Here is a 13,782-nt window from a genome sequence, read left to right as displayed (position 1 = left end):
ATTTTGCCATGCTATCGATAGAAGGAATCAATTTCTAGTTGGCAATTTTTTCTACAAAGAGAGGAGAAATGTTTCCACTGAATACATCAATATAGGCTGCAAAATCATCCTATAGATACCTTTGCACCAGAGTTCAAGTGAATCAAGCATAAGCATCAAGACATATATGCAGTGACATATTGAGAAACATAGCTTCATCAACAAGAAACAATCACTTCAATACAAATAGGACAGAAAATGTCAAGTGTTGCTGAATTCACTGGACATGAAGGACCAAGAAAATACAAGAAAACTAAGAAAGTATGCAAGAAAGGTCTTTAGGCCTTACAAGCTCTCTTATGTATAAGACTTAGCAGGTAAAAAGTTAATCTTGTCAGCTTACAAATTCCAGCTAAAGAGATTTCAACTCTCAAAATTTTAGTTTCAAATAAATCAAATAATGGTCTGATAGGCATTAAAAAAGATACTCTAGAACTCTCAAGTAATTAGTTTTAAAGGAATTAAACATTGGCAGAACCATTATTTATCGGTTCGAGTTCGACAAAGGACCATTGTCAAACCATATAGGTTGGTACCAATTGGTATTTATAGGTCAGCAAACTGTCATGTACACCAAGACTATATCGGTTCAATCAATTGTTAAAACTAGTTGTAAATTGAAATTAAAATCCTTAGTTTAATTACAAAAATACTTGTCTAATTGTATGGCCAAATAAATTAGCTAAAATAGGACTAAATTAGCTGTAACCAGACTTAAACAGGACTTGTTTGACCAAACAAATTAGCTAATACTAGTCATCATAAAGTTCAATCTGAAATTGTTGGAAAATAGAAAATCTTTCATACTACTGACAAAATTCGGAAAGAAGGCCTGGTTCACCCTCTCCTTCCTAACCTGATTAGCAGTGGGATAAAAACATCATCTTTCACACCAAGTTCCAATACGAATAAGCTGTATTCTCTTTCATAACTGGATAAGATTCTTTTCCTCACCCAAAACCACGTAGAAATCCTCCTTTGACCAAAAGATTGTTTGCATCAAGCTGCACAATTATCTCATGCACTATTTTAAAGAATTTGTGCATCAAAGGGCTGCATTAAGATGTCTTGGACTGAATTTTGCTGAATTGACCAATTTCCAGGCATTTTTACTGGTTGAAGGCTAATATGAGCCTGAAAAACCGTATTAGAGACCCAAGTTGATGGGAGAGAGGTCAAGCCACATTGTACCACATATGCATCTAGGTGCATAAAATACCAAATCAAGCATCACAGAGATCATCACAATCTTCCTGTGCCCTCAGATTCTTGTTGTCGTCTCACTCGTCCTTCCTCCATCCCTTCAAGGCAAACTTTTCATAAGGTTGTTTCACATATAAAGGATCCTACTTCCTAAAGTTCTATCACTGTTCCACTTCCATCTGGAAAAAAGATGATATTTCTCAGGGTGAACTTCAAATTTGGATATACAACTGTCTCAACATCTTAAGCTTGAGTTATGGATTTCTGGTGTCTTTGGTTGCACCAAAAGATCCCACAAAAATGAATATTTCATTAAACATTTGCCTCTTCAAATATTTGTTGAGTAGAAAACTCAAATTTCTGGAAAATTCTATTAGATATTTAGGAACCTTCACTTTTCATTTTCCAGATTGTTTTTCTCCAAAAACGAAAACTAAGTTCTCCATTTCTTCTTTCTCACTGTTTCTCATCCATCCATCAACAAAAACTAATTTACAGCCTATTCCTTTCCTTTTCTTACAATTCACATGTATGCTTCTCAGACAAATCTTCTCCACCATTTTACTAGCAACTGAACAGAGCCTTAGCAAAAATTTTGACCTGATTGATGACTGAAAATATGAAAAGAGGTTTCAAGAGATTATCAAAAGGTACACCAGTGCACGAGGCTTCCATCAATGTAGGATCTTCCCAAGATCAATGTACATAGTCTTACTCTTACCTCTAAATATAGAGAGGTTGTTTCTGTTCAAGAGGGTAACAGCATTTGCTAAATTATTATACAAACAGTTCTGCTTCACCCGTATTAGAAAGTTCCACACAATGTAATGTCTTTTACACCTCCTATCGATCAATGCTTTCTGCTAAGGCAAGTAATTCCACTCAGTAGCCTGAATAGGATTCACTCTTGTTGCCTGTGGATTCTACCCTCTACTCAAGCTATCTTATTTCTTTGGTAAATCTCTGCCCATTTTTCATCAATGAAGATACCTTGTCAAGGAATGACCAGGTGATCATTTCTTGAGCTGTTAAAAAATTGCATTCTATATTGCTATTGCATAAGGCTTTGTTTAAGAGATGCATATCCCCTTTTTTGTTTGGTCAAAAAACATCACTGAACAATAGATTCACCTAAACATCAGATTATTTGTGACCTTATTTGCCAGCAACAATTATTTAACACCTACCAAAGCCCATTGTTGCCAAGGCCAAGCATTGTGTTCCCTGATCATGTGTACCTGAAAGCAGAACAACTACTGCCAAACAGTTTATTTTCTTAAGACATGCAGTTGACGAAGTTGGACTTCAGACAAAACTGTATGTCTTTTTCATCTCCAACTTACTTTATGATCTCCAAAATTTCACACATATACCTACTTTATGAGCAACTTTATTTTTAAACTCGTTATCGAAGTTCAATCAACTTAATCCACATACTTCAATTATATAATCATCCTCCAATTCTTTGTTAGCCAAATCCACATTTTGTTTGCTCCTCAATTATTTCTACAGTCTACAAATTGTTAAAGATCCTTTCAAATGTCCAGACATGTTTACAAGACGGTGTAAGTATTAAAGAAGAAAATTATCAAAAGGAAGAAAGAAGGGGGAAATTGAAAAAAAAAAAAAAAAGTCTAGCAAATAGCGATACATTATAAGGAAAATGGATTCGTAAAGGCCTCATAGATGACCAAGAACCTAAGATATATCAACTTTATGAAAGAAAAATGTGCATCAACATGCTGAGTTCCTACGTTCTCCACTAGGAAAAATAAAAAAATTCAAACCACTCAAGAATGTCGGTTCTTTTACAAAACCCCAAAACAGAAAAAAAAAAAAAAATGATTTTTAACCGCTGAGGTTGAAAAAATACCAAAAAATGCCGGATCAAAACCTACACTGCCGCTCAAACAACGATGCACGAAGATATCACAAATCCACAAAGAATCTTGAAAGGAATTTTTAAGAAATTAAGAAAGATCAGATATTTCACCTATGGGTGATGAGGAAGAAGATGTCGCCCTCCTTGGCAAGGGATTCGGCGGCGATGGTGATGTCTCTGATGAGGACCCTTTCTTCCTCCGGACTGAGATCCACCGCCGAACCAGAAGCCTCCATCTCCTCCCGACACCACCACCAACCCTCCTCCTCCTCCTCCTCCTCCTCCTCCTCCTCCTCCAGCGGTGGGCCCCGGCGAGAGCGAGCACTATGGCCCCTGCGCGTGCTCCGAGCCTATGGCTATGAGAGAGAGAGACAGAGAGAGAGAGAGAGAGTCCGGTTCGGGTCACTCGCTAGCAAAGAAAAAGGCGTGTTTTGGGATCATGTTCATGCATTGGCGAGTCCGGAGGCAAATTGACGACATTCAGCTACCTCGTTGTAATCTCAAGGTTGAGGTTGTGTTCCGTATGGGCAAATTGTTTGGACCGTCGCCAATATGATTTTTTTTTTCTTTTTTATCCGTTCTTTTAGAAAATACTCAGCTAGATAATGCACAATCTATCTTTAATCAAGGCTATTTTGTGCCAATAAAATTCTTAGCTTTCTTCGTTATTTGTTCGATCCACCTTTTGACGTTGTTTTTGCGGAGGCATGACGATATTTTGTTCGAGATTTGCTCAATTACTAATTATTCTTTGTATCATAAGTCCATTGATGCCACCGGATGTTATAACTCTATCGAAGTATCGCTGGGGTGGCAATGTAGCATTTGGTAATTCTCGCTAAAATTAATATTAAAATTAACTCGATCGAAGTATCGTTAGTAACGGGAAACTGAGGGGAAAAGGTGTTTTGATTTAGCTTAATCATGTGGCACTTAATCTTTCACCAACACTCCGTATACTTGGTGGAAGAGCATAATATAAGATCGCTATGAATTTAGATTCATTATTCAAAGCTACAATCAAAGTGAAGCCTCCTGGATGTCCAACCACGAAGCGGCATAGATAATGGTGGCTGACGAATGGTTAAGAGCGATCACAAATAATTCCCTTATTTACTGTTGAACTTTTCAGCTTGAAATGGGGGATGAGGATGAGATTGGGATGATGCCGCAACCGAAGGCACATGGTGGCCCATGGAGTTGTTACTTTTTAAAGTTGCTCAACTAACAATAGTTTATTAGTTTCTGCTCCAAGTGAAAGATGTGGTTCTCACTGAATCGATCCACAGAGTTGAACATTATCCAACTACTATTTGTTTTTTCCGGTCATGTCAAGTTGCAGCCACTTATCAACTTATTGAAAGTCTCATCTACCACATCCATTGGACTATAATGCGAAATTGAAATGCACAATACAATCTAAAATGCAAAAATTATCACTTCTAAGAGGTACGGAGTATAGGTTGGATGAACAAAAACAAGCAGATATAAGATTTGATACTGTCTTGAAATATGGAAAGAGAGGATATTACAGAAATTGAATTTTTTTTTTTTTTTCAATACAAGAACACGCATAGCACATGGAAACTTTTGCCAAGTTTGTCATCTCAGCTCAGAACAGATAACGAATCTTATATCTGACTCCTGCACAGTTGAATTCAAAGAAATAAAAAAGACATACCTGAATTGAACATAATTTTGCATTCCACAAGTATGGTTTGGATATCTTTACCTGCTAAAAAATGACTCTGACATGTTAAAACGATAGGGCAACTTGAAGGACTCAAACAAGAGAATGGAATTCACAGGAGTAAGCCTCCAGAAGAGTAACTCCTCACACATTATGGCTAGATCCTACCACGGTTGGTTGACCTTGAAATAAGACCAAATCATGCTGGTAGCTTGAGCTTGACATTGTTCTTCCAACTGTGAATGAAAAAATCATGATGTAGAGAAAAAGGAAAAGAAAAACACTATAAAAGTTTCATAAAACAACTATTATTTACCTATTTAAGTAGTAGTAGAAGAAATCTGCATAAAGCAATGTCTGTGCCAATCCAGGTATCCATGCTGCAGACAAGGCAAAATGCGAGTAAGAAATACTCAATATAACTATACTTCCATAAGAAAGAACAAAAGAAAAGATGTGAATTCATACTTATCCAATGAACACAGTGAGGCTCAGTGAAGTAGCGGTAAATCCAGTTTAGGATGTCAAATGCTCTGTATGCTCTGCATCAGGAGATATTTTACCAAGTGATTCGGATTGTCCAATTCAATTTTCAGTGTTCAACTTACAAAAGGCACTTTGGCTAAGAAAATCTTGAACATAAGGCATAACATAGGTTGACATATGAACCAATCAACAATCAGTGAGCACAATTATCATCATATGGTGCCACAAACACTGGAAATTGACTGATTTGATATTACCGTTCAATTCAAATTAGCGGAAGTTTGCGGTATTCACTATAGAAATTGTGGAAAAAAAGTGTCCTTATGCACAAGGCTCCCACCTAGGATCTAAGAAAGATCAATGGCCACAACCATATAGCCTAGGTGCTATATCTGTGATTTAAACTTTTGGTTACTCAAGTCGCAAGAGAACCATACCAAGACACAAAGACTTGTCCTTTATTCACCATAAAAATTATAGCTAACAATGTTATCGCTTAAATAGAAGATATTGTGATGGAATGGATTTAGGTACAAAAATAATAGTACAATAATTATACAATAAAATATTTAGACACCATAGAAAAACCTTTCTAGTATATTTAACAATTGTTGAATGGTTTTTGTATAGAAGAGAGTATATTATGATTTCTGAAATATGTTTCACTTTCCAAAGCAGTTGGGAAGAAACAGCAGGAAGTTTTAGATGTTCTCTCTCAATGTTTGACGTACTGCCTGAAACAGTATGAAACAGGCAGTATGTACCAATCCGCCAACTACTCCTGAAACGGTACAAAATGGGCATAGTATGTACCGGTCCGCCAACTGCTCATACATGAACCAGCCTATTTCGGGTAAGCAGGGAAAAGGTAAGGCATTTAGCTAGTGGGATTGGAAGTCGGAATCTTGTGGAATTTCTCTTCAATTTTAAGGTATTTAGCTTCATTTTATGTTTTATTTATCATTTCATATAATTAGAGGCATATTAATGTATATTTATAAAGATTAAACATGATTATTAGTCCCAATTAGATCTATTGTCTTACATTTAGGCCCAAATTAGTGATCTTTAAGGTTAATTACAACCTTATGCATTTTATTTGTCTCATATGCACTCTATTCTTAATTAGGTATAATAAAATTATCATTAAATTAGAATAAAAAACCTAAAAAAGAATTTTTGTGAATTTTTTTATCATTTTTCATCTTTTTCCAAAAACTGGTATGTATCAGTCCATGTACTGGCATACCAACATACGATACGTATGTATAGGTCTGCCTGTGGACTGATACCACCAGCACAGTATGGCGGTCCTTGTTCTCTATCATAAGGACATTCTATAAATGATTTTCTAAAGCACAAATAAGAACCACGAAGGGGATAATTTAACTAATATATATCATGAATCACAGAAAATCTACCATGAAAATCTAATAGAAAGTGAGCATTAAAAAAGTTAAGATACTGATGAGCATGCTGAAAATGATGGTAGCAAGTCTCACAAAGAATGGTAACCAAGGTACTCAGGAAATTGAAAAAAAGGTATTATTACAAATGTAATTGAGAGTAAGGACTTAATATCTGGTGACAACTTCAGTGAAATGCACTTGTGACAAAAAAACACAAACATTCATAACTCTTTAAAGTAAAAAGTTCCACATATTAAAACAAAGAAGTAACTGTAGTATATCATTATACAAGCTTCACATTTTGCAGTTGCGTGGACACACACATCAAGGTAGATGTGAACTGGGTTCACTACATGAATGAAATCCAGCACCTTAGTCTTCTTTGTATGAAGCCAAGACAAAGCAAGATATTATGCTGGTCATCCGTAGGCATCATATGAACCAAGCTATACGGTGCCAAGCCTGTTTGTAGATACCAGGTCAGTGAGACTTCTCATGTTCTCTTGGTCAAATTAAACAAGAGAGGTCGATCAACTCCATAGAGTCATCAAAATTGGCTTTGTTTCTAACATGTTACAAATAAAAATTGGAGTTGGAATCAGAACGTAATGGCTACCAGTTACAATGATTTGAGTGAGTTGACACGACTCATGCTAGTAAAGAACTGCTCAATAGACCCTCATGTTCAGGTATAAGCTGTGAAGAAGTCTAGCCTGAGTTGTTGGACACCAATCTCATTCTCCCTTTTCCCATGATAGGGATGAGGACCCATTCCTACGCATTGACTTATTGGAGACCAACTAAAAAATCTCAGTTCCCTTTCCCATACAACAACAAATCATAGATCTCTTATATGTTTGCATGTCAAACACCACCAGTGTTCCACTCTGAAGAATTGGAGCTTGCCGGTCACGAAACATAGGTACATGCACCTTTAAACTTTGGCAACAAAGATTGAATTCAAAGGTTTCTTTCCCTCTTCTTTAATTCCAGTTATAATTTCAGCTCAAGAACAGGTACGATGAAGTAAGTTGAATGTTTCTCTTGATTTAATTACCCTATCTCAAAGTAAGACTAATCTACAGTATATCTACTCTTTCTCCCCTCTACCCATATGTGATCACAGGGACATTTTTTCTTACTCAAGCACTTAGTACTGCTGCTGTCTACTTCAATCACTTCCACCACTTTATCCATGTCCCACTTTCTTCAGGTCTCCCCACCCCATCTCTCCTATCTCGCCTTCTTCATTTCTCCTTCATCTTGTTTCTTCCATTGTTCCTCTTCTCTGTCTAAACGCCTTATCTGTTTTCTTGAAATTGCATCTCTATGCCCAAGTCAAAGGCATTCCCAGCAGCCAATGCTGGAATTAGATATGCATACTTATGTCCGTTCTTACAAAATGATTTATTTATACTGAGATATGGTAACAAAGAATAATTCCTCATTTTAACTTGTTCTTTTTATCAATTTTCACTCTGTATTTCCAAGTTTTTTGTCATTCATATCATGTTCAAAGATTCATATCAACATAAAAAAAATTTTTAATATCTTCTAATCACTGTAGAAACAAACCTCATCTTCAAGTACATCATTACATATTCTGATGTCAATAATAGCCTTTAGAAAGACCACAAGATAGATTACTTAGATAGGACAACTCAAGCAGTCAACTTTCATCCCCTTCATCAGTATCCAATGGAAATATCAGAAATGTTGCACTGGTTCGCCAACATGAAGTGCAATCATGCAAAGGATTTTCTTGGTGTTGAAAAAACATTAATTTTTTAAAAAAGAGTTATATGGCATCATTTTCGACAATTCTTCATTTTGTTAACTATCTTTTGTAACCCAAACTTTGGTTTAAATAAAATTATGCTCATCAAAATACAATAAACATAGGATGAGAACAAAGCAGTTCAGTTCAAAAGTTTCAAGATTTTATTTAGGAAAAACAAATAATCTCCACAATGAGAAATTCTAAATAAGAGGATATATGTTTTTCTTATATAAAATGCGATTTTATTTGATAAATAGTTGACCTAAGCAAGTTAGTCTGTTGTGAAGAGATCACTTCATATCCATTTAATCAGGGCCAAAGTTTTTCTAGGTACATAAATGTCATATCCTCTGGAAATGATGTCTAAAATGGGAAAAGAACAATTAGGTAGGGTGTAAATACAATAAAAACTTCCACTCCACTCAAGTCAAAAATCAAAGATCTAGGATTGTAACTTACCCTAGAAGAAAACATATTGAACAGTCAAGTTGTCTATATTTTTTGTCCTTTGCAACAATACCAGCTGAGGAAGTATTGCAACTGCTTCCAAATATAGGGAGAATGTCCCCATAACCTGTCATGAAAAAAGAAATCAGGACACATGGCATAGAAGCATGAAGATAGAGAAGGGAATATACTCAGGAACAATTCCAAACAAAACCTATTCCAGTCATAACGATACATTAATTACAAGATATGATTGGCAAATCTTGTTTGATTGAAGAATTCTTTAAGAAAGAAATAGTCCTGCCAAATACATGAGCTAACCTCCTTAAACGTGAACTTTTCATTTATAACTAAAGCCAGAACTACGCATGGTAATGCAAGAACGAAGTGACGAAAAGTGTATTGGTCCTTGTCATAAGATCTACGGACAACTTGTGTCATCTCATGTACCAGACAATTGAGAACAAGCTCCCCAAGAAAATAAGTTTCATCGTCGTATTATAGAATGAGACAAAATCAGTAAAAATATCCAAGTATCGAGTGGCAAAAACAAGGGCATAAAGCTCTTGTCTTCAGAGAAATGCCTGTGAGAAAATGACATGAACTATGTCAAGTTATACACATACAATAAAACCAACTTTATGTAGTGGAAAGAGTTTTTTTTTCCAAAAAAAAAGGATCAAGATCCAAGATCCAAAATCTTATGCCATTGACATGAATCTCCATACAAGATCCAAGTATCGAGTGGCAAAAACAAGGGCATAAAGTTCTTGTGTCTTCAGAGAAATGCCTGTTAGAAAATAACATGAACTATGTCAAGTTATACACATCAAATATAACCAACTTTATGTAATGGAAAGAGTTTTTTTAAAACAAAGATAAAAAAATCCAAGATTAAATACACCAGAAAGACAATCAAGATCCAAACAAGAAGTAGTCACAAAATAGATGTCAAGTTTGAGAGTTAGTTCATTTGGAAAAATAAAATCTTTATGATATCTAGTAATACTGGAAACCAGTTGTAAATAACATACATTGAAGAGAATCACTTAGGAGGAATAACTTAATCATGAGGTTTCTTATGTTGATAAAGCAACCAACCAGAATAGATTATTGATGGTCAGTTAGATTCAGAAAAAGATGGATAAAAACTTGCATCAGATTAAGGGAAAATAATACTTCATTCTGACTGAGAGATAGTAAATTATCAAACTGACAAATAAAAATGCATTTGTGGTCATTACCTTTCAAGAGAAGTACACAGTTGCACATGCATCAAAATGTACTTTCCCAAAAAATCCATAATTAGAATGACAACATCGAGGAGAAAATACAAGACAAGGAAACAAGTGAGCAAAAAGAAAAAAAAAAAACAAAGAATGGTACACAAAATGATCAGGAAAAGTGATCATATACCTCTTGTTGGCTCTGATGATGAGAGGTATAAAACTTCATGGTTTGTTTGAACAAATATGCATCAAGAGATATCATGTATTAAAAACATAAAGGAGGTGAAGCAAATCAGGGACTAGCTATTGTGAGCCATATGACAAAGCTACAAGAATGGCAAGCAAAATTTTATATCAGTTCATCCTTATTGCATCTCATTTATGATTTAACTATCTCAATAGCAAATAGTGATATGGTTTGTAAGACAAGATGAATTCTTAGAACATGATAGAATCTGAGTAGTTGAATATGTAGATCATACATGGTCGAGCCAGTCAAATAAAATATAGTTAAATGCTCAAATGACCATATAAAAAAACAAAAGAGATATAAATAATACTGAAGCCATCAGTGGATGGAAGAGAAAGCATTATCCCTTGCATCTTTCCTTTCCTTTCATTTTTTGATAGGATATGTCACTCCTATCGAGCACTTCTCAAATTTAAAAAGGAAAAAAAAAAACTCGACAAGAATGAATAGGACAGGGGGTTCTGAAATTATAAATATTTCATTGTACAAATATAATAACCAATCATAATCATGTCTCGAGAGCTTTTAGTCGCTGATAAACATAGAGCTTACTGAGAGACAGTATTTGAGAGAGTTTTAGCTTTTGTTATTTTCTCAATTTTAAGACCAGCCAAAAAAGACCTCTAGAAGTCCCCAGTTATGAGTCCTTGTAGCTAAACAACTAGCTAACATGCTATATTATTTTAGTACTCTTGACGCAAAATAAGCTCCAAATTGCACTCCACATGTTTCCTAAAATCTCAACTAAAAAATGATAATAATACAGTTAAAATTTAACAGAACAATAGACGACACTTATCAGATATCACCATCATGACTTAGTGATAGAGCTTCAATAATCCTTTCCCTAACTTGATTAGGAGGGTTGGCAAGGCTCTGGTCACGCTGTAACACTTTCTTTACTGGTGTAGAAGAGATTTCTAGTGTCTTAGTTCTACTCTTTAGCAGGGCATAAATAGGCAGCAGGCATCCAGATCGTGACCCAACTCCACGGTCAGACGTGATCTGCTCCACTCTATCAAGAAAATAAATAGAATGCTTCGATGATCTCTCCTTCCAGCATCAAATCCTAAAAGCCTAACTATTCAAATCGGACTGCAAGCGAAACCAAAGAAGGAGAGGGAAATACGTACCGGGACTTGATGGTGTGGATCTTGAGGAGAAGGACGAGGACGCTCATGAGATGCGTCATGTTGCCCGCTAACCTGAAGATATTCATTTCCGGCGACCGGCCGGCGGGATCCGAGCCGTGCGTTCACCGATCTACGGGATTTACGGCGGGGATCGATCGATAGAGACGGAGATCGGCGTTCCCGTCACTCGCAACGGCTCTTAACCTTCTCTTCTCTTCGCGCCTCGCGTATTCGTAACGAAGCCGGGATGGGAAGAGGAAAACTAGAACCAAAAGAACACCCGTGCTTTCGTCGAATCATATCAGTCCTTCCAAACAACTTAACCCCGTCGCTTATCGATGGTAGACAAATAGTTCGCCGCGAAAGATGAGTTTGTGAATCTTGATGTCTTCAGCTTGCCGGGAAACCGTGTTTCTTCGATCGGAAGTGGAATAGGCATCCGAATACTTAGTTGGCACACGAGTCTTCTCAGAAGCATTGCAATTGTTGACGTTGCGTGCACATTTGAAGGATGAATTTGACGCAAAATTCTTTGAAGATGGAGTTGGTAAGCTAAAATTATATTTTTACTTGAAAATAAATATTGATGAACGAAAAATATCCTGTGTCAATCGAGGCCTAATTATATATTTTTTCTTCATTATATTTTGATTCTTATATTTAAAAAAATTTATATTACAGGTGAAACATTTAATCTTATTTATTCTAATAGTAATGGATGATGCATTATGTGCAGACACAAAAATGATGAGTAAAAAAATAATTTTAATAATGATGATGATGGGCAATGACATCATGGATCGTTATTGTTGTGATAGTTGACGACAATGATATGATGGTTGATCTTATCGATATTGATCCAAACATCGATAACTAGAGGAAAAAGAGGCAAAGCAATAGGATATCTGCATTGGCATCAAAGGAGAAAGATGAGAGGGGTGAGGCATTGACATTGCACTGCTTTATCTGCATCAATGCTATAAGATGAAGAGGAGATAGGTGAGGTATTTGCATCACTAGCTCAGATGGAGGAAGAGAAAGCAAGAGATGCATTTGCATCGATGTCACATCGTTTTGCCTCCTCTTCGTTCTCGTCGATCATCGTATTGTTCGATGTGGTACCGAACTACCTCCTTTACATCAGCAGCGTTGCATCACTCTACCTCCTCATTATTGTCCTCGACCATCGCATCATTCAGTGTGGCACCGTACTGCCTCCTCTGCATTAGCGTTGTACCGCTTTGCCTCATCTTCAATCTCGTTGACTAATGCATAGTTCAGTGCAATACCACACTACCTCTTCTTCGTTCTCGTCGACCACCACATCATTCGATGTGGCGTTGCATTGCCTCCTCTTTTACATCGATGTTAGACCACTTTGCCTCCTCTTTGCTCTCATCGACCATCGTATCATTTGGTGTGGTGTCACGTTGCTTCCTTTGCATTGGTACCGTATCGCACTGTCTCTTCTTCGTTCTCACTGATCATCACATTAATCTTATTGATCATCATCACAATAGTCAGTGTCATGATCCACTACCTCCATTGAAATATATTTTAGTATATTATTTGTATATCATTGATGTTTGTACTATCTTTCGTTGTACTATCACGTGCTATATAATATCTTTCGTCGATAAAATCAATTATAGGATTAAATAGTTTATTTTATAAATATAAAGATTATAATATAAATTTTTAATTTTAAAAAATTAAAAAATAATGAAAAATTGTGTAATTAGCCCGTCGATCAGAATGACGGCCATCTCACGCAAATCAAGCGTGGCCTATGTTCTCCTATACAAACTCACTCTTTATGTGGTGATATCTTCACGTCCAAACCATGTCAATCTCTCTCTCTCTCTCCCAGGTACAGGTTGAATGTATTGTGGTGCCTCAATGACGTCGAGCCCGTGGCTCCCTAACGAATGGGACACCCTGCGAGGCCATCAACATGGCATTCCTTTTCTTCTTTCTCTTTAACAGTTGAGAATCCTCGCAGAATATAGATTACGATTCCGTTGATGTTCTCAACATCCATCGAAGATTCGAAGAATTCAAGTAACACATTTTTTAAAAGAAAAGAAAAGAAAAAAACAGATCCATGACGATGTATACGTTTGAAGTAGACTACTAAATCTTAACCGTTGGCTAATGGATCAACGATCGTAAATGTATACTTCCTTTCCTCTAATGGAGACGGATGCGAAACGGACTAGTAGTAGCCGTTGGTT

General features: G+C 36.2%; 2 protein-coding genes across 9 annotated transcripts in view; both read right to left on the bottom strand.

Moving 5' to 3' along the window:
* Positions 1 to 3,597, bottom strand: part of LOC135615186 (ubiquitin carboxyl-terminal hydrolase 5-like) — a 40,511-nt gene extending 36,914 nt beyond the window's left edge. Inside the window, exon 1 of one of the 2 annotated variants that reach the window (XM_065113351.1) lies at positions 3,236 to 3,597. In XM_065113351.1, the coding sequence (XP_064969423.1) occupies positions 3,236 to 3,360 (125 nt within the window). In that variant the 5' untranslated portion in view covers positions 3,361 to 3,597. The remainder of the gene's footprint in view (positions 1 to 3,235) is intronic. The other variant, XM_065113352.1, reaches the window with a different exon arrangement.
* A 967-nt stretch (positions 3,598 to 4,564) lies between these two features.
* On the bottom strand, positions 4,565 to 12,041 carry LOC135615185 (ER lumen protein-retaining receptor-like). 7 transcript variants are annotated; one of them, XR_010487891.1, is made up of 6 exons: positions 11,549 to 12,041; positions 8,949 to 9,063; positions 5,283 to 5,356; positions 5,131 to 5,194; positions 4,857 to 5,050; positions 4,565 to 4,768 (listed from the first exon to the last, which is right to left on the bottom strand). XR_010487891.1 is itself a non-coding variant. In XM_065113346.1 (6 exons), the coding sequence occupies exons 2-5, from the start codon at positions 9,095 to 9,097 to the stop codon at positions 5,014 to 5,016; spliced, it is 324 nt and encodes a 107-aa protein (XP_064969418.1). In that variant the 5' UTR covers positions 9,098 to 11,430; positions 11,549 to 12,039; the 3' UTR covers positions 4,565 to 4,859; positions 4,983 to 5,013. The 7 variants fall into 7 exon arrangements, 5 of the variants coding, with proteins under 5 accessions (XP_064969418.1, XP_064969417.1, XP_064969419.1 ...); XR_010487890.1 differs by having other exon boundaries at positions 8,949 to 11,430; positions 11,549 to 12,037; XM_065113346.1 differs by having other exon boundaries at positions 4,565 to 4,859; positions 4,983 to 5,050; positions 8,949 to 11,430; positions 11,549 to 12,039.
* Positions 12,042 to 13,782: the final 1,741 nt, after the last annotated feature.

Source organism: Musa acuminata, chromosome BXJ2-6 (assembly GCF_036884655.1).
Source record: "Musa acuminata AAA Group cultivar baxijiao chromosome BXJ2-6, Cavendish_Baxijiao_AAA, whole genome shotgun sequence".
Lineage (NCBI taxonomy): Eukaryota > Viridiplantae > Streptophyta > Magnoliopsida > Zingiberales > Musaceae > Musa > Musa acuminata.
Note: the sequence above shows the minus strand (reverse complement) of the source record. Positions and strands in the feature narration are given on the sequence as shown.

What these genes read in the sequence shown, in the direction of transcription:
- LOC135615185 (XM_065113346.1), bottom strand. Translation starts at nt 9,097, where the DNA reads ATGCCATGTGTCCTGATTTCTTTTTTCATGACAGGTTATGGGGACATT. An exon ending in TCAATATGTTTTCTTCTAGG is followed by an intron (nt 5,357 to 8,948) that starts GTAAGTTACAAT and finishes CTCCTGATGCAG; the next exon opens with AGCATACAGAGCATTTGACA. An exon ending in TCACTGTGTTCATTGGATAA is followed by an intron (nt 5,195 to 5,282) that starts GTATGAATTCAC and finishes CCTTGTCTGCAG; the next exon opens with CATGGATACCTGGATTGGCA.